Source organism: Leptonychotes weddellii, chromosome 9, assembly GCF_054177405.1.
Source record: "Leptonychotes weddellii isolate Sample4059 chromosome 9, ASM5417740v2, whole genome shotgun sequence".
Lineage (NCBI taxonomy): Eukaryota > Metazoa > Chordata > Mammalia > Carnivora > Phocidae > Leptonychotes > Leptonychotes weddellii.
The window spans coordinates 75,727,758-75,755,094 of record NC_138377.1 but is presented as its reverse complement, the minus strand read 5'-3'; the positions used below and the strand labels follow the sequence as shown (position 1 = coordinate 75,755,094).

Below are 27,337 nucleotides of genomic sequence, written 5' to 3'. Positions count from 1 at the left end.
TACCAAAATAGCCACAAACATCTAGCAACTTGAAGCCCAGGATATGTTTAGGGCCTGAGATCTGGAGTTGGATGTGGGCCTCCTGTTTATGGAGTCATCTCTTCCAGAGTCTTCCAGTGTTGTCCAGGTAATATCTCTGAGGGTCTCTTGAGACCACTGAAGCGACAGGCTTAGAAGTTTCCTCTTAGCTTCTCTAGTTGGCGGATCTTCCCCCATTCCACCCCCTACTGCAGCCGGGCGCAGGAGATAAAATGAAAAGGGTAACTCCCCGCAGCTGGCCCAAGAGATAGCAGTGGGGAGGGAGCAAGAGAAAAGAAACATGTGTGGGAGCTCACAGGAGGAGTGGAAGGAAACTCTACTATTTACAGATTCTTAAGCCAATGAAAGTACCTCCATCATTTTCTCTCGGGACAGATCCAGAGAGGCAGCACGGAGCAACAGTTCAAGACAGGCATTTTCTGTGGTCGAGTGGAGAAGAGCGGCCTGCAACCATGGGACAGGGTGAGCCAAGCCATTCCTCCATGGGGCTTACTTGACTCTCAGTAGCTCCTCCGCAATGACGTGTTTTCATTAAGAGAAATAAGATGGTGGTGGAGGTGATGGTGGTGTGACTCTGGTGGGGGTGGTAGCAGGTGCTGCTGGTGGTGGACGTGATGGTTGGTGGGGCTATGTTGGGGAGTGGTACCGGGTGCTGTGGCGGTGGTAGCCATGGTATGGCTATGGGTGGCAATATGGTAGGTTGGTGGTGGTAAATCAGTGGTCGTAGTTGTGACGACGAGGATGACAGTTAGCATGGATTTATGGCATCACAACATGATTATTCTCACTGGGTTGTGACACCCTGGGAAAGCATGAGGGTGTCATAGCCTCAAAGCTAAGTGGGACAGAAGGGGAGGTAAGAGTCAGGGACTCCAAATACAAGGGACAGAGACCAACATCAAGCAAGAGAATAGGTAGAACCAGAGGACGCAGAACGTTCAGGGGCCTCTGCATAAGTCTGTTAGTATATTTACTTACAAGACTTGCTGTAAAATGAGAACTGCCTGATAGGCTGTCATAATACTCTCAGGCGCCCTCCTTGGAGAGTTTTTCTGGGCTGCATGGGGCCATGGGTTTGGTGAGCCTTTAGGTGAAAGAGCCAAGTATGATCTCAGGTGAGTTGGTTCTACTCTCTGGGCCTGACTCTTCCCGTCTATAAAACAAGAGAATCGGCTCAGTGATTTCAAAACCAGCTTTAAAAATTATCTGTGTTTGAAGAAGAAAGGAGTAGGGGTGAGCAAAATTCCAGGTTTTATTCATTGTTTTGTTTAGGGACCAGAAAAGAAGGTCAACAATGAGGGCAAGCATTGCTCTTACTAATAATAGTAATAGTCTCATTTAGTGGGACTTCCTACGTGTCTGACACTGTGCTAAGTGTATTAATACATTAACTCATTTAATTTCTCCAACCCTGCAGGGAAGGATGATTATTCTAAGGAAGAGGAAACTGAGGCTCAGATGGTTAAATTACTTGCTTTAGGTGGCGCAGCTAGTATGTAAGTTGAGCCAAGGATTTGAACCTCAGTTCAACTCTGACTCCAGGGTCTCCGCTTTTACTAAAGTTGCCACATTTACCTCGTCTTCATGACTTCCCTTTTCCACAACAGCCATGGGGATCAAGAACTGTGACTTCCAGGCAGCAAAAAACAATGAGGAGCACCACACCAAGGCCATCAGCTCCCAGCACCTCATTGTGAGGAGAGGGCAGCCCTTCACCATAATCCTGTACTTCCAGGCTCCGGTCTATGCATTTCCATCCACCCTGAAGAAGGTAGCCCTCATTGCACAAACTGGTGAGTGGGGCAGGCCTAGACCCCTTTGGCGGCAGGCCGGTGGTGGTGGGGGGGGGTTCTTTCTCCAGCACCTCCTCAGGGAAAAAGGGGCAAATGGCCCACAATGCATCTGAGCCTCAAGAAGTCCTCTCCACCTGGCAGGGCTGTGGTGAGGATGAAATAACATGCATAAAAAGTAGTGTTTATTGGGGTGACTGGGTGGCTCAGCTGGTTAAGCAGCCAACTCTTGATTTTGGCTCAGATCATGATCACAGGTCCTAGGATCGAGGCCCTTCATGTGGCTCCGCACTCAACGGGGAGTCCACTTGAGGATTCTCTCTCCCCCTCCACCCTTCCCCCTGCTCTCTCTCTCAAATAGGTAAAATAAATCTTTTTAAAAATCACATTTATTATGACTCAGAAGTTGCTGAGCATCATTATCACTAAGGGGCTCCTTTTGGTTACAAATATATCAGTGCCTGAATGGATCTCATCTAGGCTTAAGATAACATTTAATTGCTACTATTTATTGAATTTGTACTACATATCAGATATTGGGCCAAGTGCTTCACATGCAATATCTCATTAAGACCTCACATCCGTCCTACGAAGAAGGCATACCACTCCGCCCATTTTATACACTATGGACCTTTTCTAGATGTGGGTCCATGAGCACTGAGAACTTGTGCTCTCCTATCACACTTTACTGCCTCCCATTACTGGATGGACTTCTTCCATCCTCACAAAAAAACAATTTTCACCTGTTCTAACTTTATGATACTTGACTTTATTACTCTGAGTTGTGACCAAAAGGTGCAAATGACCAATTCATCTCCCTGTGACTGCAGGAGAGCACCCTTCCAAGGCCAACAAGACCCAAGCCATCTTCCCAATTTCCCGTTTGGGGGACCAGAAGTGGTGGAATGCGGCAGTGGAAGACAGAGATGACCAGTGCTGGACCATCTCTGTGACTACGCCCGCAGACGCCATCATTGGCCGCTACTTGCTCCTGCTGCAGGTCTTGGGCAAGAAGCAACTCCTCCTAGGCCAATTCACAGTGCTCTTTAACCCATGGGCTCGAGGTGAGTTTGGACCTGAACCAGCCTGGGCTGCACAGGGACTCCAGGCATAGGAGCTGGGACACAGCTCTGGCAGGAAGTGACTGCCCCAGGCCCCAGTGCGCAGCTCCAAGGACAGTACCAGCACTCAGTTACTGTGGTACCTGCTCCCTGGATGAATGGCCTCTCAGACCCAGGGTCTGTGTTGGTGTCCCCCTTGGCAGAAGCAGCCTGGGGCCTCCCCCTGAAAGGGAAGCCTTATCTCACCACCAAACCCTGGTGCCGGGTCGGGCTCTTTGGTCACAGGAGCGGAGACTCACTGAGATGACCCTGGGAGAGCTACTCTTTATTGTGACAGCACAGGGGCTGAGAACTGGAAAGTGGTTCAGGAATGGACACAACCTGAGGGACGGGCTTCTCGGTTTCTTCCCCGGGCTCCCATAGTCTGTGTCCAGGGTGAATCCAGGGTTTGCGGGACCTGAGGTTTATTTATACAATTTGGGGGACCCTCTTTAAGAAAAAGAATACAAAATTTTGAATTCCTCAGGCCTAAAGTGGTCTGTGCCAGTGAAGGGCCCAAAGCTTCAGCTTCATCAGCTCCACAATAAGTCTGCCCTGTTTGGTTGTCTCTGCTTTTCTCCACTTGTATGTTCTGTTCTTACTACTGGCTGCTGGGTCCTCTCCACATCAACTTAAGTATTTGCTAGAGTGGCAAATCAAACAGCTAGTGGCCTGTAGCTCAGCAGACTAAGGGTGGGCTTTCCTGAGATCAGATGATCTCTGCAGCCCAACCAGTGGCTACCTCTGGCAAAGCTGTTGGGACTATTTCATTTTCAAAAGATCATCAGATGTGGTTGACATGCTCCAAACACAAGGAGGGCATCTCCTCTTCCTTCCCATTCTGAAGGTTGAGTCTGTCTTTCCTTTTTAAATCTGCCACCCCCCACCTTAATCCTTGGGGCTTCCTGAAGCATTGCTTAGGGGGATGGAAAACAATTTTGACCAGCTTTCCCTCGCTACCCAGACAACAAATGCAGAGCCTTTTTCTTTCAGGAGTTTCACTGCCAGCCTGAAGGGGCCCTTGTTATAAGGCAGGGCTGGGAGACAAAAGGAAACACAGGGAAGCAGAAGAAATCTTCCCGGGTTTCTCCAGCCAGTTCCTAACTCCTTTTCTATGTGGCATCTGAAACCCAGGGGACTCCCTCTCTCCATGTTTCTTAGATGGGGTGGGGTTCTCCAGTCCCCCCTCCTTCAGATAGCCCTGCCTATTTTCAGTTCAGGCTCTTATTTCCTGATTCAAGGGGATGAGCAGGTAGAGCAATAGATGGGAACGAGTATCCATTCAGGTGTAGCTGCCCCATGCGGGTAAATGTGGAGTCAGGGCCCCTTTCAGCTGGGGGAGGATCCATGGCTCTTGACATATTTCCCTCCAAAGCTGAGGCCCTAGTGTCCCTGCCTCGCTGACTCGAACCCACAACCAGAGCTAGGCCCTTGTGGCCAGAGCAAAGACACAGCAAAGACAGTTCTGAGACCATGCTCAGTTCAGTGGGAACTCAGTCTTGACTCCATGCCGGGTTTCTCGCGTCTATGCTTGGTTTGACCCTGCCTGGGAAAGGCCTCTCTGTGTGAGTCCGTATGGAGATGTCTGTGTTGGCAGGGGTGAGTTATTGGCTCTGCTTCTCTGGGAGGTGATTAAGAGATTTTCAGATTATCCAGGACTCAGTCCATCTTAGCATACTTGGAGATGGGACTCTCCTGGACTCAAAAGGAAATTTTATATCGTATAAAGAAAGTCCTATTCATAAGCAGAGAACTTTATAAAAGGGGCCACACCCTGGGGCAGAAGGGGAGGGTGATGCTACCTGTGCTCTGATAAGGTACCTCCCAGAGCCCTGCAGAGCCTGGGGCCTAGCACCTCACTTTGAAGTGATTTTATAGAGAGTCTCAAGATGGAGGGGCAGGAGTCAAGGGCTCCTCGGGCACATGGTTCTATGATTTTAGGCCTCACGTTCTTCAGGGCTTCCCGATTTTTAATATCCTATCCTTCTGTTATTTTGAGTACCCTCATCCCAGCAGATGCCTGGAGGGATAATCTGGAAAGCCTTTTCTCTTATTAGTCCCCAGGAACCAGCCTAAGCACCCTCCTCCCACTCCCCCACCCCCCACCCAGCAACAGCTGTGGAGAGAGACACTTGGCCAACAGAGCAGATCTCCCCTGCCGCTCCCGGCTTCCTAGAGTGTCCTCCTTAAAGCCTACCAGCCTCCTCATGAACCCCAGCCCGACCCTGTGAGGAAGGCAGTAGGACAGGCAGGAGAGACTGTGGGAGTCTTAGACGAACTTGGACACCCCCAGGGCTTCCACTGGCTTCTACCTCACCCAGCTCCACTATTCCCTCTGACCCTGTCTTACCAGATGCTCCTCCTCCTTTCTGCTCACCCCTGTCAACCTATGTTTGATCGTTTTTTTTTTTTTTCCCCTGAAACACTATTTTTAAATTTTTTTTAACATTTTATTTTTAAGTAATCTCTACACCCAACATGGGGCTCAAACTTATAACCCAAGATCAAGAGTTGCATGCTCTACTGACTGAGCCAGCCAAGCATTTGGCTGTGAGATATAACAGGCCCACTGGGAAGTTCCCTGAGCTGTTGCCAAATTCTCTTGGGCCAAAAGCACTCTGGCTGCCCATGTCTTCTGGGAACCAGTAGGCTTTTTAAGCTTGGCTTGTTCCTATCTGTCTGGCGGACCATGAAGGCCACTTTGGCTGACCCAGGGACTCTGACCCCTGTTCCCACTCTGCACCAGAGAAGAATCTGGGTCCCAGTGGGGTCACTGAAAAAAGGGAATTCCTCTCCAGTTTTCATCATGCCCAGAGCTAAAGAGAAGGCTGGCAGCCAAACCTGACCTGAGCAGGGAGAGCAGAGGCCTAGGTGTGGAGGGCAGGCCTAGCACCCCATAGGCCCTCATCCCTGCCTGCTTTTCACCAGAGGATGCTGTGTTCCTGAAGAAGGAGTCTCAACGCAGGGAGTACGTGTTGAACCAGAATGGCCTCATCTACCTGGGTACCGCTGACTGCTTCCACGCAGAGCCCTGGGACTTTGGCCAGGTATGGGGATCTCTGGGAAAGGATAGGGGCCAGTAATTGCCCCATAACCTTCAGTGTTCGGGCCAGACAGAGCTGGCAGGTCCAAAAGTCTGTAGGTTATGAGGCCATTTCTTCTTCTTCTTTTTTTTTAAGGATTCATGCCATAAGTTTATTTACAAACATCTTGAGTATGTTGAATTCAAGAGTTTGATCCATTTTTCAAAGAGACTGCACCTCTTAAAATGATCCTTTTCACATTTGTTTAATGGATTAATTAAAACACCCTTATTTCTGAAGCAGTTAGTGTCTTACTACAAAATAAGGTGAAGCAAATCCAGATCCAAAGTACAGTCATCATAATTAGTAACTGCCACTTGTTTTCCACTGAAAATGGCCAATTCTTCCCTAGGCCCTCCTCATAGTGGCTTCTACAGACCACAGAGGTTGGTGAACCTCCAGATGCTCTATCCCAACATAGAGCTCTTGGAAGTTCTGGGAAAGGGGCAGATACCCAAGATGGAAGAAATGATGGCACCACACCGAATCCTTTTTTCACAACCTTGTTCCCTGGTGTATCAGCGAGGCTTCTTTTGGCCATTTCAGCTATGTGGTGCCTCTCTTTCCTCAAGGCCACATCAGACCATCTTCCACAGCTTCCAGAGTTATCTTCCTAAGGGCCACAGCAAATCAAACCTCTGTTAAATCCCCACTGTCTACAGGATAAAAACTAAATGCCCTGGCTTGACCTCCAAGGCCCTTCAGAGCCAGGCCACTGCTTTTCTTTCCTCAAGAGCCACCCCACGCTCCAGTTTCTGGCCATCCCCTGAACAGACAGGCTGAATATGCCTGGAATACCTTCCCTCCTTTATCACCCCAGAAAATTCCTATCCATCTTTTAAGACCAGCAGAATGTTTTCCTCAGCCCCCAAAGGTTAAGAGTCACTCTCCCCACTATGCCCTCTGCTCTGGGTTGGCATCTCTCCTAGAGCCCTGGCCATGTTGCTGAGATCTGTAGTCTACCGGCCTGCGTGTCCTCCTCTGCTCCCAAACTGCGGGTCCCTCAAGAGCAAACGCTGCCTTGGTCTCCTCCCCATGTGGGTCAGTGATGGCAGGAGCAGTAGGAGCACACAAAATGGGCAACAACAAAAATCAAACAATACAGCTCTGGTCCTCAAGGGCTCACGCCGTGTCAGGACGGTCAGACAACAGAACAGGCAAAGGATGGGACTGCATGGACACAGGAACCGGGGGGCACAGCGGGAGAGAGGGAAAAGCCAGAACTCCCACAGGAGACAAGAAGGCAAGGCAGGAAGGAGTGGAACCTGAGTCTGGGAGAAGGATGAGGTGATGGTGGGGGAGGAGTACCCAACCTGGAGGCCCTTCATCACGGTCCTGTGTGCTCCTTCCAGTTTGAGAGCAGTGTCATTGACCTCAGCCTGGGCTTACTGAGCATGGACAAGCAGGTGGAGGAGTGGGGCAACCCGGAGCATGTGGCCCACATTTTGGGTGCCTTGGTGAGTGAGGTGGGGAGGGAGGGGAGCCTTCTGCCGGAGCTGCCTACATTTACGGTCCTGGAAACCTTCAAATCACAAATGGTCCCTTCCTCCCAGGATGTGGGGGTCAGTTCCTGGAGAAAGTCTGAGTGAGGAAGGAGGACAGTAGCATCCACAAGGGAGAGAAAAGCAAAGGGAAGTATCATCCCTCAGGACCCAAGCCAGGAGGACTAAAACTGGCCTGGAGTTCCTCAGAGCCCTCCTCCCTCCGTTGCCTCCTCCCATCAGCCCAACCTGCAGGCTTAGGTCCATGGGAAGGAGGGTTAGGGTCTATCTTGCCCAGTGTTTGCTGCTCAAATGGTTAATTGTTTTCATTTCTAAATTACTCCTAAGAATATACAGACCATGAAGGTAGTTTGGTAGCTTCCTCCTGTCCCTAAATGTCCTTTCTGGGGAACCATGAGTTCCCCATTTCAGCTTGTGCCTCTGGACTCCCCTCTGAAGAAGTGGAGAAGGACAAGGTCAACCTGTGAGGAGAAGGAAGCTTAGGACAAGTGGGCCTTGAGGCCCCAAGAGCAAATGCCCTCAAAGGAATCAGGGTCAGGCAAGTGAAGGAGCATTGAAACCAGCCCCCAGTGAGAGGCAGCTCTCCTGTGCCTCTTATGATGTGTGCTTTGCTTGCCAATGTGGTCCACAAACCCCTGGCTTCCAGAGGACTAGATAAAAAGAATTCCCCGGGCCCCACTCCTAGAGATTATAATCCAGTGGGTAGGGTGAAGCCCAGGAGTATCCAGATGATTCTGATACAAGTGATCTAAGCCCTCTTACTCCCTGCCCCCCTCCAGAGGCGGTTCTGTCCCAGGCCCCACATAACATCCACACATTTCCACAAACAGCTGCATGCTCTCAAGGAGAAGAGTGTCCTGCCCGCCCCACAGACCGCCGCCGCCGCCCAGGAAAGGGCCTTGCTGAGCAAGCGCCGGGGCAGTGTGCCCATCCTGCGCCAGTGGATCACAGGCCAAGGGCGACCTGTGTGTGACAGTCAGGCCTGGGTGTTCGCCGCAGTGGCTTGCACAGGTACAGAGCTGGCTTGCCTGCCGCACCCCCGGGTCACCCTGGCTACTGTACAGCGTGCCTGCCCTGCCCCATGGCTTTCGCCCTGACACTTTCCCTGCCCTTGCCCCAGCAGGAGCAAGCCCCGGTGCTCTGTTGTACATTCTGTAAGCCTCGCCCTGCTGTATACTCTGCCTGCTGTGTAAACTGTCTGTACCTCCTCTCTCGGCCTTTACGCATCCTGGGCCTGTGGGTCAGTCCTACCTGCCAGGTGCCTGCGCCCCTCCTCTTTCCACGGTGTCAGGTGGCACTTCAGACCATGCCTGCCCAGAGGAGACACTGAAAACACTAGCTATACATACCCAGGCCTCCCTGGCATCCCCTGACTCTCCGGCCCCCTCCCACGCAGTGCTGCGATGCCTGGGAATCCCTGCCCGCGTCATTACCACGTTTGCCTCAGCCCAGGGAACCGGCGGCCGCTTGTTTGTAGATGAATACTACAATGAGGAGGGCCTTCAGAATGGAGAAGCCCAAAGAGGCAGAATCTGGTGAGAAGCCCACAGACGATGAGGTCCCAGGCACGGGAGGGCTCTGAATCCACAAGGTATAACCTCACGGCAACCCCTGCACACCCTGAGCGACCCTAGCACTGAGAGGAGGCCCTCAAGACTCTTGTAGGCAGGATGCTGATGGTCAGTCGTGGCATGTGCCCCCCACCCCCGGGAGTGTTGCAGCCACTTTTACAGTGTCCTCCCATCCCCATGGCAATAATGACTCTGCCATGTCTAGTCCTCTTCAGGACTACTTTTTTTCACCGAACTTGAATTACTCCTTTGGTACCTTCAGGATCTTCCAGACTTCCACGGAGTGCTGGATGACCCGGCCTGCTTTGCCCCCAGGTTATGACGGATGGCAGATTCTGTACCCACGTGTTCCCAGTGGAGGTGGAGGTAAAGGCTGGGGGTAGGCCCAGTACCATCCTGGGCTGCACAAAGCTGTACAAGCAAGAAGTCCCTCAAAAACAGGAGAAGCAGGAGGTCCAAAGGGGGTCTGCATCTCCTAAAACAGGAGAAGTGGAAGGAATGATAGTGGCCAGCAGAATGCTCACCTGAAGCCAGCAGGCTCAAGGGAACAAAGGTGTTAGCCATCTAGGCCCAAGGCCATGGGGAGACTTGTCCTACCTCAGAGCAACGGGCGAGGGAGCAGAGTCTCAATGAAGGGAAAAAGGTCTTAAGATAGCTGGTGGATGTGCTTGGTTAGGGGCTTGTGGCATGGGATTTCTGAGGTTCTGGATGTGGATAAAGAGGGTATCAAGATAGGCTCAAGCTCAGAGAAGAAATCTTCAGGAGCCATAAAAGGATTGCTCTTCCTTTCTCAGCAGCTGAATAGTAATAGAGCCTGGCACATAGTAAGTGCTCAATAAAGGTGACCTACTCCTATCATATCCATAGCAGAGCTGGCTAAGGAACTCTGGTGTACTACGTTCCTCTGAGGTTCTACCTGTCCAATTTGAGAGGGCTCCTGCCACAAGCCATGACCAAAAAGTACTGTCACTAAATAACTGAATTTCACCACTGCAATGCCCTTTCAGAAACTGCCTAGTGCCCACCTCTGACCTTGATCTTGGGGGAGGGAAAATAGTGTATAGGATGGGGACAGAGGTTATGCAGCTCTGACTCAGAGAGAGGTCTGGGTATGGTTCCTCTTGCTCACTGACCTTTTTCTCCCTCAGTTCTGGGGTCCTGTGATCTGGCCCCTGTCAGAGCAGTCAAGGAGGGGACACTAAGCCTGACCCCTGGAGTATCAGACCTTTTCGCCGCAGTAAATGCCTCGTGTGTGGTCTGGAAGTGTCGTGAGGATGGCGCACTGGAGCTGACCAACTCCAGCACTAAGTATGTTGGCAACAACATTAGCACCAAGGGTGTGGGCAGCAACCGCTGTGAGGACATCACTCAGAACTACAAGTATCCTGAAGGTACTGGGCAGGGGAGGGCCCCAGGCTTCTCAGCACCTGAAATGCCAACAGAGGGGAAGGGATGGGCCAGAAGGACGCAGGCCAGAGAGACTCACAGTCTTCTCCTCATCATATAAAATAGGGCTTTGTAATCCCATTTGATACTATCAACATTTTGGGCCAGATAACTCTCCATTGTGGGGGCCTGTGCATCATAGGATGTTTAGCAGCATTCTCAGACTGCATCCACTAGATGCCAGCAACCCATAACAGCAGGTTGTGACAGATAACCAAAAGTCTCCAGGTGTTTCTAAATGTCCCCTGGGGGGCAAACTTGCCCCCAGTTGAAAACCACTACTATAAAACAACACACTTAATACCAAGCCCAGCTGCCAGAAGATGTTCTCCCTCTCTCCTTCTCGCCCTCTTTTCCAGCACCCCAAATCTGTTCCTTCCTCCATATTGATTAATGGCACCACCGTCACCTATTTGTCCAAACAAGAAGGCTTGCACCCTCTTCACCTCTCCCTCCTTCACTGCCCCACTTTCTCTCATATCTGTTTCCTTATCTCCTTCCTCACTGCTTATAGAAAATTCAGGGCCTCAACATCTCTTGTCTGCAGCATTTTAACAGCCTCCTAACTGGACCCCCAGGTCCCATCTCTCCATTATCATTCCCTTTCCAACTTAGTTTCCAGAATGAGCTTTCTAAGACACAAAATGTTACTCTCCTGCTCTAGAATATTCCATGGCCCCCACTACCCTTGGAATAAGTCAATTCCTTCACTTAGGAAGATGTGAGTCCCTGCAGATCTGTCCTCAGAGTCAGTATGACTTGTCCAAAAGCTTGCTCTCCCACCATTCAAGGGGCAAATGCATAACACTTGAAGAACTGGAATGACCTGGAAGAGACATGCTATATCTGCAGTAGATCTGCCCAACGTAGACCTTTTTTTTTAAGTTTTTATTTAAATTCCAGTTAGTTAACATACAGTGTTATATTAGTTTCAGGTGTATAATATGATTCAACACTTCCATACATCACCCAGTGCTCATCATGACAAGTGCCCTCCTTAATTCCCATCACCTGTTAACCCATCCACCCCACCCACCTCCCCTCTGGTAACCACCAGTTTGTTCTTTATAGTTAAGAGTGTTTCTTGGTTTGCCTCTCCCTCTTTTCTCCCCCTTTGCTTATTTGTTTTGTTTCTTAAATTCTACATATGAGTGAAGTCATAGGTATTTGTCTTCCTCTGACCGATTTATTTCACTTAGCATAATACACTCTAGCTCCATCCATATCATTGCAAATTGCAAGATTTCATTCTTTTTTATGGTTGAATAGTATGCCTGTGTGTGTGTATGTGTGTGTGTGTGTGTATCACATCTTCTTATTCATTCATCAATTGATGGACACTTGGGCTGCTTCCATAATTTGACTAGTTGTAGAAAATGCTGCTATAAACATCAGGGAGCATGTATCCCTTTGAATTCGTATTTTTGTATTCTTTGGGTAAGTACCTACTAGTACAATTGCTGGATTGCAGGGTAGTTCTATTTTTAACTTTTTGAGGAACCTCCATACTGTTTTCCAGAGTAGCTGCACCCGTTTGCATTCCCACCAACAGTGCAAGAGGGTTCCCCTTTCTCCACATCCCCACCAAAACCTGTTTCTTGTGTTGTTGATTTTAGCCATTCTGACAGGTGTGAGGTGGTATCTCACTGTAGTTTTGATTTGCATTCCCTGATGATGAGTGATGTTAAGCATCTTTTCATGTGTCTGTTGGCCATCTGTATGTCTTCTTTGGAGAAACATCTATTCATGTCTTCTGCCCATTTTTTAATTGGATTATTCATTTTGGGGATGTTGAGTTTTATAAGTTCTTTATTTTGGATACTACCCTTTATCAGACATGTCATTTGCACATATCTTCTCCCATTCCACAGGCTGCCTTTTAGTTTTGCTGTTTGTTTCCTTTGCTGTGCAGAAGCTTTTTGATGTAGTCCCAATAGTTTAATTTTGCTTTTCTCTTGCCTCAGGAGACATATCTGGAAAGAAGTTGCTATGGCCAATGTCAAAGAAGTCATCGCTTGACCTCTAGGATTTTTTTATATGGTTTCAGGTCTCACATTAGGGCTCTTTTTTTTTCTTTTTTTAAGCTAAATGTGGCCTTAGAGGGTTGCAGAGCTCTTGTGACTTTGGCATTTGAGTAGCAATGGGTAAATGAATCTTAATCTTGGACTTTTATTAGAAGGGTCTATACCCTCTGGATAAAAGGCCTGCTTTGTTTCCTCCATTCTTCAGGATCTCCTCAAGAAAAAGAGGTGCTGGAGAAAGTCCAGGAAGAGAGAATGCGATATGAAAAACACAGTGGTATCCATCCTCCCAGTCTCAAGACTGCTGAGCCTCTATACATGTTCTTGGAAGCACCCTGCTCCTTATACCTGGGAGGGAATGCCCAGTTCTCAGTGAGCCTGGTTAACCCCAGTGACCAGGAGAGGGCAGTGCAGCTGGTATTTGGGTTGCAGGCAATATACTACAATGGCATCCTTGCTGCTGAGCTCTGGAAGAAGAAGCAGTCCCTGATGCTCGGTGCCAACATGGGTAATTCTATGGCCCCCCAGATATCCCCAAACTCCAGCTCCCACCCTGGGAGGCAGCAGCCATGGGGCACCCCTGAAGGTCTGAAGAGGTGGCTTCAAGCCCCTGGGGTGCCATTTCTCTGCCATTCAACACATATTTATTGAGCTTCACACAGACCAAAGCCCCCCTAATTTCAAATGCAATCAGATAAGTAAATAGACAATGGTAGCAGTTACAGAAGTGTTTGATAAGGTCAACAGAATACAATGGCAGGGGAGCATCTCACCCAGGTAAAGCAGACTGCACTGGGTCTGAAAGGACAAGGAGGAAGGGCAATGACAGACAGAAAAGTGCATCACGAATATTCAAGGCAGAAGGAACATGTGCACAGGTTCTTCCTCTCCCCCAAAGTCCTACTTCATTGGTCTGGGGTGGGGTCCAGGCATTGGTACTTTTTAAAAGCTCCCTATGTTATCCTGGGGTTGAAAGTCCCTGGATTAGAGCAGTTGTTCTCAAACTTTGCTGCCTATCAGAACCACCTGGGGAAGTTTGATGCTCAGCCTGCATCCCCAGACCAATTGAATCAGAAACTCCATGGTTGGACCCAAACATCAAAAACGATTTAAATTCATCGGGTGATTCCAATGTGCAGACAAAAGAGAATCAGTGGACCGGAGCTTGTCTACATTATTGCAACAGCCTCCTAACCAGCTCCCCTGCCTCCAGTCTCTCCACCATGTTCCCTTTCTGCAGGGGGCGGGGGCTGGATCACACAGGGGGTTGTATATCATGCCAAGGAGTTTGAGTTTTGTTCTTTGGGCAGTGGGAAGCTGGGGAAAATTTGAACTAGAGGGGCTAATGTGATCAGAAATCCATTGGAAAAAAAAAAAGAACAGTTGTTGGAATGGAATGGAAGAGGTCATATTAGAATAATGACTCTCAAACTTGGCTCCATGTTGAATCACCTGGGCAACTTTAAAAATACTGCTTGCTTCCTGGGCCTCGCTGCCAGAGTCAGATATAATCGATCTGGTGTGTAGCCTGGCACTGGGACTATTTTCATAAAGCTCTCTCTCTGATTCTAATGAGCATCTAATGTTGAGAACCACTGGATCAGAGGTTGGAAGGTTTTGTAATAAGTCAAAGCATGAAGGACAAATTAGACTAGCAGCATTTCAAATGAAGACATATTAAGGAGGTAGGATAGATTGGACTTGTGAGTATGTGTGTGGGGGGGGCTGGTGAGAGTGTTGCTTCCTCTCTAGGATAGGGAAAATGAGGAAGAGCAAGTATGGGGAGAAGGATGATGAGTTCTGTTTATGGTATGTTGGGTTTGAAAGCCCATGAGACATCCAAACAGAGATGGCTAGTAGGCAGCTGGAAACCTAAACCTGGCATTCAGAAGAATGGCCTGGGTTGGAGACCAGATGTGGGAATCCCAGCACAGAGGGAGCAGCCAAGAGTCTGGGCATTGATGAACTCCTGGGAATGGAAGAAGGATTGTGAGAAGAGAAGAGGCTGAAAGGGGAACCCAGGCAGCACCAGCATGTAGGCGGCAGGCAGGGAAAGAGCAGGGAATAAGGGAAACAGAGAGGTCAAACAGAGGAAGGAGCACCCAGCAGGAGCAGCAGAGTGGCCAGGAGATGTCAAGGCTGAAAAGCAGATGCTGAAGGAGTGGTCTTACTGAGAAGTGATGGCAAAGTCCAGCTTCCTAGGGGCTAAACTGATGGAGAGTTGAGGAAGCGAGACATCGTATACAATCCTTCCTGGAAGAACAGACCGAAGTCAGCCAGGGACACTGGGTAGAGGGAGGGTGGTTTTTTGCTTATTTAAGATGAGAGAGCAGAATCTGCTTACATGCTGAGGAAAACAATCAACAGAGAGGGAAAGCCTGAAGCCTCGGGAAAAATGGGTTATAACTGATGGTGCAACCCTGAGGGGACATGAGAGGCAACTAGAATAACTGTAGCCTACTTTTGGTAGACACAGTGTTAAGTGTTCCATACACACGGTCTCATTTACCCTTACAACAACCTTCTGCGGCAGCAGCTACTATTATCCCCACTTTACAGATGAGGAGATCAAAACACAGAGAGGTTACATAACTTGCCCCAAAGTTAACGAGCAGGCAGTGGTAGGGTCAGGATGGGGCACTGACTTAAAAAGTGGAGGGTTTATACTTGGGGGAGGGAGGACATCTCATCTTCCTGGGGATGGTGGGAGCAGGGGTAGATGACTATGTCTGCAGGCTGGGACTGGGAACATGAGCTTGAGAAGATTCCTAGACAGTGAAAGATGCCTTCATTTTCCCAGCAAAAGGAGAAAGCAGAGAATAAGAAGGAACTAAGGGCATATATTCAGCAACAACTGTGTGGCAGGGTCTGAGTTAAGCACTCAGTATCTCATTTAACACAAGCCACCCACCAGGTAGGCGTTCTTATTAAACAAGGAAGCTGAGGCCAGAGAGCTTAACTTGTTCTAGTTTGCCGGGGCCTTCAACAACCCCACTGTGGTGGTCTGTCAAGAAAGTTGGAGGCAGTGATGGTGGTAGGGAGTGGGGTCTTGACTGAGTTCAAGTTTGAAATTGCTATGAGAAATAAGGCATCTTTCTGGCTTCAGTGAGATACAGACTCCTTTGCATTGTGTGTAATATTGCCTGTTTCCCGGGCACACACCTTCATGATTTGCACTGACTCCACTTGTCCTGTTTCAGTTAACAAAATCATCAAAAACCTGGCCTTCTTCCATTTTGAGCAAAGCCCACCAGAGAACAGCTTCCTCAGACTCACTGTCATGGCCACAGCAACACAGTCTGAGCCCAGCCTTAGCTGCTTTGCTCAGGAAGACATCGCCATTTGTAGACCACACCTTACCATTGAGGTAGGCACCAGTGTTTCCCCAAATCACTCTCGTTTGCTCCTGTCTCAGAAGGAATCAGAGCCCCTCAACCTTCAGGGCAAACAACTATGCTGTAGGATTACCAGGAAATGCTAGGTTGAGAGCTCCTTCTCTTGAGATGGTTTCTTACATATGCTATTAAGGTTTACATCTTCCAACTTCTTTTTTTGGTTACATAAATATTTTAAAAATCAGGGCCTCCCCAGTTGCTGCCTTCATACTTGGGTAATACTAGCCTACGTTTATTTAGCAATTTATACATATGCCAATGTATTTTCACCTTCTTTCTTTAATACAAAATCCTTGTGAGGTAGAATTATTCCCATTATACAGATGAGGAAACAGTCCTAGAGATTATCATACCCATGACCATGAAAATGGGATGTTTTAGAGGCTTATGGCTCTTGTCTAGTCCTCTATCCACATGTCTACCCTGACCAAAATGAATGTGATCTGGTCCTAGCCCTCAACGAGGTTATGTTATAGTTAAGTAAATGAGACACAATGTTAGGTCTTTTATGTAAGTGCTTCAATAGAGTACAAAATCATTATGGCATAAGTGAAGTAAGGGGATTAATTTCAGCTGGTGGGTTTGAGGAAAGCTTAATAGGAGACACTTATGCCGAGCCTTGAAAAATAGGTAAGCTTTAGTGCAGAGATTGGGGAAGGCCATTGCAGGCAGAAGACTGAACAGAGAGGCCCCAAAGGAAGTCTGAGAGGGGTGCTGGGATGTCATTTAGTCAAGGGAAGTAGAGGTGAGGCTGGAAAAGGGGATTGGGGTCAGACCATGAAGAGCTCTGAATGCCAACCAAAGCTGAATTCTGAAGACAATGGGAACCCCTCCAAGGTTTCTAAGAGGAGGAGAGGCACCATCAGAAATGGCCATGGATGAATCAAGGCAAGGGTAAGTATAAACGCAGGAAGACCTGTGGAGAGCTAAAGAAGTCAGGTGTGAAGTTTGGGTCCGGATGGCAGAGACAGGAGAGTAACTGAGGAGAGTACAAGGAGGGCGCCTAGGAGGGGAAGCAGTAACTGTAGCCCTGTGCTCTTTGCATCTGCTCCAGGTTTTGCCTCTTCCCACAGATGCCAGAGACAGCAGAGCAATATCAACTTCTTAAGGCTTCAGTCCGCCTCCATAACTTCCTAGATGCTCCCATGAAGGACTGTGTGATCTCCCTCTTTGGAAGGGGGCTCATTTACAGAGAGAGGAGGTACAGGTAAGAGACCACAAGCTTCTTGGGGCGCCTGGGTGGCTCAGTCAGTTAAGCATCTGCCTTCAGCTCAGGTAATGATCTTGGGGTTTGAGCCCCACATGTGGGCTTCCTGCTCAATGGGGAGCCTGCTTCTTCCTTTACTTCTGTCCCCTCCTCCCCCACCCCTGCTTGTGCTCTCTCTCTCTCAAATAAATAAAATCTTTAAAAAAGAGAGAGAGAGACAAGCTTCTCATCTCACTGAAACATCTCAACTGGTCAGAAAGGCAGGGACCCAAGATTAATGAGATTTGTCTGCAGAATGATGGCAGAAGTCCACATTCCCTCCAGCAGTACAGGAGTTTCTACCATTTCTCCACTTTTCTCCACTCTTGGCAATACTCAGCTTTCTTTTTTTCCAGTCTAAGAGAAATAAGGTAATATCTCATTACTGTTTTAATTTGCAACTCTTCATGTTTATTACCCTTTTCTGTTTCCTCCTTGGTAAAAGATTTGTTTTTATCTTTGCCCACTTTTCTTTTGGTGTTTCTGCCTTTCCACCTTGTTGATTTGTAGGAGTTCCCCGTATGAGTCCTTTGTTGGTTTCAGATGTTGCAAGTATCTTCTTTCATTATCTCTTCTTCTCTCACTGTGTCCACCACATTCTTTGTTGAAAACACAGTATACGGTTTAGAGTTCACGCTGCCTACTCCTGAAATACCTGGTAGTTGTCTTGTTATTGAGCCAATGCCTCAGCCTTATGAAACTCAATGAATCACTCTTGCCAATAAGTTGAGAGAATGGACTGCCAACATTTAACTACATTTTTGTGGTATCCGAGATCAACTGTGGGGGAAAGCTCCTCAAAGGAAATCTGTGCTACTCCTGTTTTTGGTCCACAAGTAGGCAGGAAGGTTGCTGATAGGACGTCAAACACCACCTGTTAACATACTGACATCTTCTGTATATGTCTACTGTACCCTTACAGCACTTAGCAATGTGAGGGGTCCAAAACCATAGCCTTCCCAAACATACCCCAGTACTACTACCAAGAGTGGGACCAGACTGAAGTCACAGGTGATAAATAACAGATGCAGCTTGGAAGCCCTTAGAATAGGATGTTTTTCTTCCTAACCATGTAATCATTTGCCATAGGGAGGCTCCTTAAAACCTCCTGTTTCAACAGCAAGGTACTTAAATGTTTATTTCTTCATAGTTCACCTCTTCAAGCAGGGAAGGATCAGTCACTGGGACTAGCAAAGCAATGAGACAGAACTACCACCTGCCTTTTCCTTTATTTCAGATTAGCTTCCGTGTGGCCTGGAAACACCTTGCACACCGAATTCCAGTTCACACCAACACAGGTGGGGCTCCAGAGGCTCACTGTGGAAATGGACTGCGATATGTTCCAGAACGTAACCAACTACAGAAACGTCACTGTGAAGGCCCCTGAACTTCCCGCTTAAACGTCCAATAATAAGCGCATAATTAAAGTCTGATGTTGATAACATGAACTTGGTCCACTAGAGAAATATGAAAATTATTAGGTATATAGAAAACAGGCCCTAGGAGAAAAAAATAAAAGAACTGGACTCCTTTTATACAAAGTTATCATTTTTTGGGGTTTATGTTATTTTGTTGCTATGGCACTCTCTCAGTTTGAATTTAGTTCCTTCTCTTTATGACTCTTATTACAAGTATAAAATGGCACTTGATAAAAGTAAATTAAAACTCATTTGACGTAAGGAATTTCAACCCAAGTACCCACTAATTGCTCAGAAGAATGAATGCTGTGGCTGATTATACCTAAAAAGACCCTGGGGACATCAGCAGGGCAGATGGGATAAGTCGCACCCACGCAAGGAAAAGGACTGGCATTAGATGTTGTGGAGACCTGCAGTACAGGCATAAGGGCTAAGTCAGGTCACCGGAATACACATCATACAGGTTTATCTTGCTTTCCAATATGTGATCTTCCAGACCAATGCAAAAATATAATTAAGTCATGATGATTGTGCAAAAGGATTAACTGAAAAGGCCCTTAAAACTATATAAACTCTCTTATACATTTACAAATTTTTGATGTATAAAAATTTTGTATTTACATTTGGAAACAGATGTAATATGTAACAGAACAATAATACAAGTATGCATAAGAAAAACAAACCTGTTCAATAAAGTGGACAAACCTAACAAATGAGCTCAATACTAAAAAATAATTTTGGAGACATGGATGGAATAATATTCAGAAGGACTTAATGGTAAGAATAATAATATGTAATTGCTGAAGCACTGAGAGGAGCTTTGAAGTCATCAAGTCAGGTGTTGGGTACCTGGGTGGCTCAGTCAGTTAAACATCCGCCTTCGGCTCAGGTCATGATCCCAGGGTCCTGGGATCGAGTCCCGCACTGGGCTCCTTGCTCAGCGGGGAGTCTGCTTCTCCCTCTGCCCACCCCCTCTGCTCATGCTCTCTCTCTCTCAAAATAAATAAATAAAAATCTTAAAAATAAATAAAAATAAAGTCAGGTGTTTTTATTCTGAATACAGTTCTGATCAGAATCAGACGTTTAGACCTATAAATCCAAATGAAAGAGCAATGTGCTAGTCTCAACCCACTGTATTTCTGGTAGAAAGAAACTCTGGAAGGGTACTTATTGAATTATCGGCAGGTCAGCATTTTATTAAGACTATCAACATGTTTAACAATGAAACACACTTTATAGCAAATAGGGAATAAGGCAGCTTCTACACGAATCTCTGAAAGGCGATTCAGGAACACAAACTCATGCAATTACCATCTGAATCTAGCACAGAAAAAGATAACATACTCGTATAGTTTATAAATAATTGTCAGTCTGTCCTAACCAACAATCTTCGGTAATAATGTCTCTTGACAAATTTGGGCAGGAATTCCCTTTTGATCCAGAGAGCATTCTAGCCCCATTTTAAAAGAAGACATCAGAGGCTACCTGTGATAGTAAGGAGAGAGGAGACTACAAATGAGTCTGAAAACTCACAATTCAAGTTCATTCTGAGTGAGTTCCTTGATTCTGTTCATGCAATGATCAATGGCATTAATGAGTAAAGGGATCCAACTATCTTCTGGCTGTGGGGTCACATGACTTGCTCTGCAAATGGAATGGGGAAAAAGAGCAGTTAAATTTATACTGTCAAGGGAAAATCTACTCTCAACAGGGAGCACAGAGGAAACTAGTAAGACAAGGCAAATTTCTTTGTAGAAACTTAGCTGCTCCACAACTGAAGTAGAAAGAAAACACCACACCCACCTTCTTCCACTTCTTGAAATGGGGCTTTAGGAATTGAGAATGACTGGATGGGTTTATTCTCAAAAAAGCTATTTGATGAGAAGTCCTCATACTCACTTAGTAATTTCAAGTGCCTTCTTTAAGACAGATACAAGTTTCGCAGACTAGAAAAGAAACAAAGAAGTTACTCACCCTGAGCCCCACATAAAAAGGGAAGGAGAGCTAAGATATATTAAAAGACTCAAGTAATGAACTATTAAAAAAAAAAAAACCTTGAAGGAAACTGCAAAAACAAAAATTCTGATTAGATTAGGGTGGTAGGATTACAGGATTCTTCTCTATTTACAAAATCCTATTAATATTGTTGCTATAACATTCCTATAAGTTTTTAAAATTTTTTAATACTTTTAAATTTAAAAAACTAGAAAAAGTTAGACTATAACCTGAATTTACCCCAACTGCGGATAGCTCCAAATATATAGCAGAAACAGCTAGTGTTCCTTTAAAAAAAAACAAAACCAAAAAAAACCTATGTACAGAATTTTAAGTACACCAATAACAAGATAACATGAGGACATACATATGCCACCAATATATGTTACACATTTTAAAATTTTTATTTGGGGTAAATGGCAAGGCATATTGCTAAAGATGTTTATTTCTTAGGAAGTCAATTTTTAAAAAGTGGATGTGGAAAGAAAAAGTTACCACCAAAAGGATCCTATTCTACTTTAAGATGTTCACATACTGTGAAGAAACATTTGATGAATTTAATTTCCACCATCTAATTTATCAAATATTTCTAGGATTGATAATTCTGAATGTAAGATATAAGCCATTTGGCAGTTTTACTTCTCTTTCCAATAACTGTAGAGATAATCTGAATCTCTAAAAAGAAGACAAGAGAATTCTCTCTAGCACAGTACCCAGGGCTTGAAAAAATACAATAAAACCAGATTTTTATAAAGAGCTTGACCCTCTGTAGTTAAATCACCCAATGTGTTTATATTAGAACAGAGTATGTTTGTGGACATGTATTTTTGCCTACACCAGAATTCAGAAACTTAATGACTTTAGATTAATAGGATCCTAAAGTACTGTGGTAATTCAGACTTTCTTTTCAAAGTAGCATTTTCTAAGGTCTTTGGGTTCTTCTAAGTGATTACCCAAGTGGTTATGGAAGAGAGTACTACCAAGACTCATGGCTTCAGTAAATATTTATCAAGCAGAAATACATGTAAGAATTGTGACATTATTGTTGTACTTGCATCCAAATGTAACAAATAAATATATTCCCTATAGCTTAAAGGAAATACTAGTGGTTAGTGAAATCCTACCAGTTAGGTCAGTAGCTATTCCCTCAAAGCTGGTACTTACATTGATTCGCACAGTCAAGTGGCACATAGGTGGATATATGCTCAGAGCCAAATCATCCACGCTAAGGGCAGAAAGCAAAAATAACCATTAACAAAAAAGGAACAAAGCTCAACTGGGTGGTTTCCAGTACACAGTTAAGGATGTGACCAGGGAGAACCTAACTGTCCCATAAATGCCTCTCAATTCCTTAAACTGGGTAACCAGAATCAATTCAACTGATACTTACTAAACACATACATACCCCATTTCACTAGGAAGCTGGGGAGGGGGGAACTCCCTTGGCCCATACAATAGGACATGATTCAGTTAAAAATGGGAGGATCTGGGGGCACCTGGGTGGCTCAGTGGATTAGGAGTCTGACTCTTGGTTTTGGCTCAGGTCACGATTTCTGAGTCCAAGTCTGGAGATCGAGCCCCACCCCTCTGGGCTCCGTGCTCAGTGGGGACTTTGCTTCCCTTCTCCTTCTCCCTTTGCCCCACCCCCGTGCTCCCCTGCTCACTGCTCTCTCTAAAATATTTTTTAAAAATGGGAGGATCCAGGGGCACCTGGGTGGCTCAGTCGTTGAGCATCTGCCTTCGGCTCAGGTCATGATCCCAGGGTCCTGGGATCGAGCCCCGCGTCGGGCTCCCTGCTCAGCGGAGAGCCTGCTTCTCCCTCTGCCTGCCACTCTGCCTATCTGTGCTCTCTATCTCTCTGTCAAATAAATAAATAAAAATGTTAAAAAAAAAAAAAAAGGGAGGATCTGAAACCATTAATTTAATAACTGATGCAAGTGGAGTTTATCCATGGAACGCCACTCAAGTGGGCATATTTTAACCAAGTGATGAAATTTAGTACCACCAATAATGGGACAAACTAACATTACGTGCCTCCCCCATATGATACAATGAGAAGCACAAAACACTCAAATATGTGATATCCTTGCCAAAAAAATATTTAACTTGAATATAATCTATAATCATGAAAAAGACAATCACATGAATTCAGACTTTTTGGATATTCTGCAAGACAACTGACCTAGATTCTTTAAAAAGTCAAAGTCAAAAAATACTAAAAAGGACAGGGACTATTAGAGTTGCAAGAGACTACAACCAAACCAGACTGCAAAGATGACAACCAAATGTAATGTGACACTGTGACAGAACCCTGGGTTAAAAAAAAAAAAAAAAAAAAAAAGGCTATACAATACATTTGAGAGACAAATGGGGAAATCTGAATATTAATTATTATTCTATTCAATGTTAAATTTCTTGGATGTAATAATAAGAATGTCTGTTCTTAGGAGATAAGTGCTGAAGTATTTAGGGGTGAAATGTCATTGATGTCTGCAACTTACTCTCAAATGGTTCAGGAGGAAAATGGCACATCTATCCATAGAGAAATGAACCAATATTGAAAACAATGTGTGAACAACAGGTGAATCTAGATGAAAGATATATGGGTGTTTACTACAATATTTTTTCAACTTTCCTATAGGTTGAATATTTTCAAAATAAAAAACTGGAGGAAAAGCCTGGGGTGACAGCACAAGCTAAGATATGCTGCTGCTCACATGTTTCAAGTGGGGATGCCGCTTACCTAGGGCTAATCTCATCAGAAATATCCACAATGTCGTCCAGCTGGGCCACCTGATCTTTCTTCCCATTCTCTGCCACTGAGATCCGGATTTTCTTCAGGCAGGCTTTGGATGCTCTCACGAGTGCAAGGCATGGGATTATGAGCTCTTGATCTTCCTCTGACCAATATAAGTCCCGATTGTTTGGACACCCCAACCCATCATCCTCTTCATCACCATAGTTGTCAGGATTGTCCTCAGTGTCATTTAAGAGGCCACAGTATGGGTCACATTCTTCCACAGCCTAAGACATGCCAAAAAAAAAAAAGAGACTGTTATACTTTCAGCATCATGTCTGAGTTATCCCAAAACATCAGCCAGAGGTATTTAAGCAATGGCCACAGACTTGATTCACTTCATAAACCCCGTTCTCACTCTCCTAGCCCGGCAATGGACAGAGGGGAATGGCACTAAAGCACACAATGGCATAGGGTAGGAGATGGGAGTCGAAATTCAGGAGTGAGGATGGGACTTAATTGAGTCAATGCTTAGGCCATCTCCTTTCTTTTTTTTTTTTTTTTGAAGATTTTATTTATTTATTTGACAGAGAGAGACATAGCGAGAGAGGGAACACAAGCAGGGGGAGTGGGAGAGGGAGGAGCAGGGAGCCCGATGCGGGGCTCAATCCCAGGACCCTGGGATCATGACCTGAGCTGAAGGCAGACGCTTAACGACTGAGCCACCCAGGCGCCCAGGCCATCTCCTTTCTTTATATTCTCATCTACCCTCACCTGCTCCATTTCCTCATGTGCATCCTTCACAAAATCCACACTCTTCGTCAGCATTGAAAGAGCCGCAGCTTTGTTATCTATGAGGGAAAATCAGAAAGCACTAGAATAAAAGAAGAAACCTACAATTCTGTCAAGTCTGCAAATGACAACCAATTGTGTTCCCATTTGAGGAGAGTGCCCAGGATAGTCAACAAGAGCAGTGGCTTAATGTAAAATTTTTCTAATACCCATCGTCTAGGTACCCAGATAGGAGTTAAAAAGCTTTTCATCGTTAACCACAAAAAGAAATAAAATGGACACACGAGGGGTGCCTGGGTGGTTCAGTTGGTTAAGCATCTCCCTTGGGCTCAGGTCATGATCCCAGGGTCCTAGGATCGAGCCCCATGTTGAGCTCCCTGCCCAGCTGGAAGTCTGTTCCTCTCTCTCCCTTTGCCACCCCACCACGTGCTCTCCCTCTTTCTTACCCTCTCTCAAATAAATAAATAAAATCTTAAAAAAAAAAAAAAATGGTCACACGATATTTCTCATCAACGTCCTCTTGGACGAACACTGCTTTTGACCCAGCTGGCACCATCTCAGAAGTGCTTCAGTGTGTCCTGGGCAGGACCAGTAGAACAAACCACATTTGTTCAACAAGATAGGGCCCCAGAAAGAGGGCTAAAAAAAGTATGAGAACTAAGAACACTGAGAAAAAATATTAATACTTATCTTTTGATGTTGGTGGTAAACTATATGTACTCTACTAAACTATAAGTTAAAATACATCCATGCTACAAAAGTAGAAACTAGATAGGAGAGAACTGTCTGCTTTGGCCAGCAGAGTCAGTGGCCTGTTTCCCACTCTCACCCACCTCTTGGTATCCGAGGCACCTGCTGGCATGCAGTCCAGACACTGTTATAGGAAATAAGGTCACTGTTCTCTGGGCTGGAGAAAGGAATCAATAAGGGTATATCAATAACCAAGGTTCTTCTCTCCTAAAAAGCTCCTTTCTGTTAGTCATCAATCTTAGCTGTTAGTAACTTTGCTGGGAAAATGAGGTTTTGGGGGGAGGGGGGGCGCCTGGGTGGCTCAGTCGGTTAAGCGTCTGCCTTCGGCTCAGGTCATGATCTCAGGGTCCTGGGATCGAGCCCCGCATCGGGCTCCCTGCTCTGCAAGAAGCCTGCTTCTCCCTCTGCCCCTCACCCTGCTTGTGTTCCCTCTCTCACTGTCTCTGTCAATTAAATAAATGAATAAAATCTTTAAAAAAAAAAAAAAAAAGATTTTTTTTTTCCCTCCCTGAAGCAAGAAACCCCACTAACTGATAACCCCAACTGTGGCATTACTACCTCTGAGCTGGAGTAATGAAAAGCACATCCACAAGCTGAGCCATTCCATCTACGATGTCCAGAGTAGCATTCCGTACCAGCTTTCTCAGGGTGATTCCTAAAGAAACCCAAAGACTAAGTAGCCTGGTCTTCTTTCCAGAAGTCACCATCTGCTTTCTTGAGCATTTAAACCCTTCAGAACTTGAGGTAATGCACACCCACATGCTTTAATTGCAGTGCCAACACAAAACTCAGGTCTTATGTATTTCCCCATGTCATTTTCTTGCTCCTCCCACCATTCCTGAGTACTGTTCTCCAAGAGAGATCAGGAACAAAATCTTTCCAGGACAGCATGTATCCATTCATTAAGGTCAATGGTCCCTTGACAACGGTGGATGAAACACTTGAAGTTTAAACCATCTGTGACTAACCCTGAAGATCCATGAGACATGTATTCATTTATAATTTTGTCACAATTATAATCAAAGCATTAATCTACGGGCAGAGCTGGAGCTCACTTAACTGTAAGGGAGCTCAGAAACAGGGTGTGATGTAATATGGGTGGAGGAGACTGGGGAGGCCCCTATAGATCCAGCATCTGTAGTGGTTAGAATGGGTTAGAGAGGGAGGAGCCAGTGAGAATTAAAAGCCTTAGAGTCAGGCAAAGCAGGGAAGATGGTGGTGCAGCATCTGTACCTTAGCATAAAGGCTTATTTATGGATGTTATAAAATTATCCATGAGGGTTTTATGAGAGAAAGTTACATTACATGCTCAAATTGAGAACAAGGGAAAAGTCTCAAGACATAAGCTGTTATATTAGCAAAGATCTACCCTATAAACCAAACATTTCTGTGTACACAGTGGCTTACCCTGATCCTTGGGAAGTGAATAGTATACTGCAATGACTGCCGTGATGGCAGCACGCACTTGTTCACAGAACCTCTGGGTTTCCTATGAGGTGATGGATCAATTTCAGAATGAAAAAAAAAATGGATTAGATTCATCAGCCCATCTACTGTAAAAGAGAGATGTCTGTACAGCATGATCTACAAACATTTTCTGTAGCCCCATTATGACTTAGGCCTTGTGCTGTTCCTGCCACATAGCACAGAGGAGTTAGCTGGACACCAGAGAATGAGGGGACAACTCAATAAAACATTAAGAAACAGCAGGAAAAACTTATTCCTAATACTCTACATCCTGAGATACTCATGATCTGCTGTGAGGTATTCATCATATCTTAGACCAGGAGCTGGCAACTATGGCCCAGGGCCAGTTTTTATAAATAAAGTGTTACTTGCACACAGCCATGCTCGTTTACGTATTACCTCCAGCTGTGTTCACACTACAAGGACGAAGTTAACTAGTTCACCTGCAAAGCCTAAAATATTTACTATTTGACTTTTTAGAGAAAAGTTTGCCAACCCATAGACCATTAGCCAGGTGTCTGATCTCTCTCTCTAACAGAATCACAATATATCTAAAGGTAATTAGCATAGACTCTACATTGCTCAATGTTGACTATTTTCCTTCTAAGCAGTCACTGACTTTCTCCTATCTTCCTTGTCCTCACTTTTCTGCTAAATTCTAAGCCAGTGCTACATAAAATGTGGTCCACAGATTGGTGCCAGTCTCTGAACAGTTACCAGTCTGGGATGGTGGATAAGCACAGTGACTGAGAGTAAGTGTTTAAAAGTTTTTACGGCAATGTGACATTGCTTCAACATCCAAACACATAAAAAAAAAAAATTAATTAAAAAAAAGCCATTCTTCAGTAAACTAACGTGCTAAGATCCTAAGACAACAATCGTCATTCAAATACATATAATTCAAATAAAACTAAAACTTTTCACCTATGAATGAAACCACTGTCCTGAGCATGTACAGAAAAATAATACTATGCTACCTCCTCAT

At 45.7% G+C, this 27,337-nt stretch overlaps 2 protein-coding genes and 1 pseudogene across 8 annotated transcripts in view; 1 reads left to right on the top strand and 2 right to left on the bottom strand.

Moving 5' to 3' along the window:
- Nucleotides 1–27,337, bottom strand: part of CCNDBP1 (cyclin D1 binding protein 1) — a 33,150-nt gene that overhangs the window by 3,301 nt on the left and 2,512 nt on the right. Inside the window, exons 4-12 of one of the 5 annotated variants that reach the window (XR_014148124.1) lie at nt 26,293–26,374; nt 25,444–25,540; nt 24,969–25,042; nt 24,118–24,194; nt 23,350–23,630; nt 21,771–21,831; nt 20,511–20,557; nt 20,145–20,255; nt 1,027–1,192 (exon numbers count right to left, since the gene is read on the bottom strand). Coding sequence is in view for 4 of the 5 variants with exons in the window: in XM_081829543.1 (XP_081685669.1) it covers nt 18,590–18,650; nt 20,145–20,255; nt 20,511–20,557; nt 21,771–21,831; nt 23,350–23,630; nt 24,118–24,194; nt 24,969–25,042; nt 25,444–25,540; nt 26,293–26,374 (891 nt within the window). In the remaining variant the exon portion in view is untranslated. Of the gene's footprint in view, nt 1–1,026; nt 1,193–13,057; nt 14,806–18,514; nt 18,651–19,778; nt 20,256–20,510; nt 20,558–21,770; nt 21,832–23,349; nt 23,631–24,117; nt 24,195–24,968; nt 25,043–25,443; nt 25,541–26,292; nt 26,375–27,337 lie in introns of those variants that run through there. The other 4 variants (XM_081829544.1, XM_081829543.1, XM_081829545.1 and 1 more) reach the window with 4 other exon arrangements.
- EPB42 (erythrocyte membrane protein band 4.2) lies at nt 300–18,669 on the top strand. Of its 3 annotated transcripts, none has more exons than XM_006731689.3 (13): nt 300–501; nt 1,647–1,832; nt 2,660–2,893; nt 5,858–5,976; nt 7,365–7,469; nt 8,345–8,525; nt 8,911–9,049; nt 9,348–9,451; nt 10,234–10,476; nt 12,761–13,060; nt 15,753–15,919; nt 17,021–17,154; nt 18,431–18,669. In XM_006731689.3, exons 1-13 carry the CDS (start codon nt 381–383, stop codon nt 18,591–18,593), a joined length of 2,196 nt encoding a protein of 731 aa, XP_006731752.3. In that variant the 5' UTR covers nt 300–380; the 3' UTR covers nt 18,594–18,669. The 3 variants fall into 3 exon arrangements, with proteins under 3 accessions (XP_006731752.3, XP_030882242.2, XP_030882243.2); XM_031026383.2 differs by having other exon boundaries at nt 327–501; nt 1,457–1,832; XM_031026382.2 differs by lacking the exon at nt 7,365–7,469.
- LOC115940382 (cytochrome c oxidase subunit 7C, mitochondrial pseudogene) lies at nt 6,241–7,374 on the bottom strand (annotated as a pseudogene).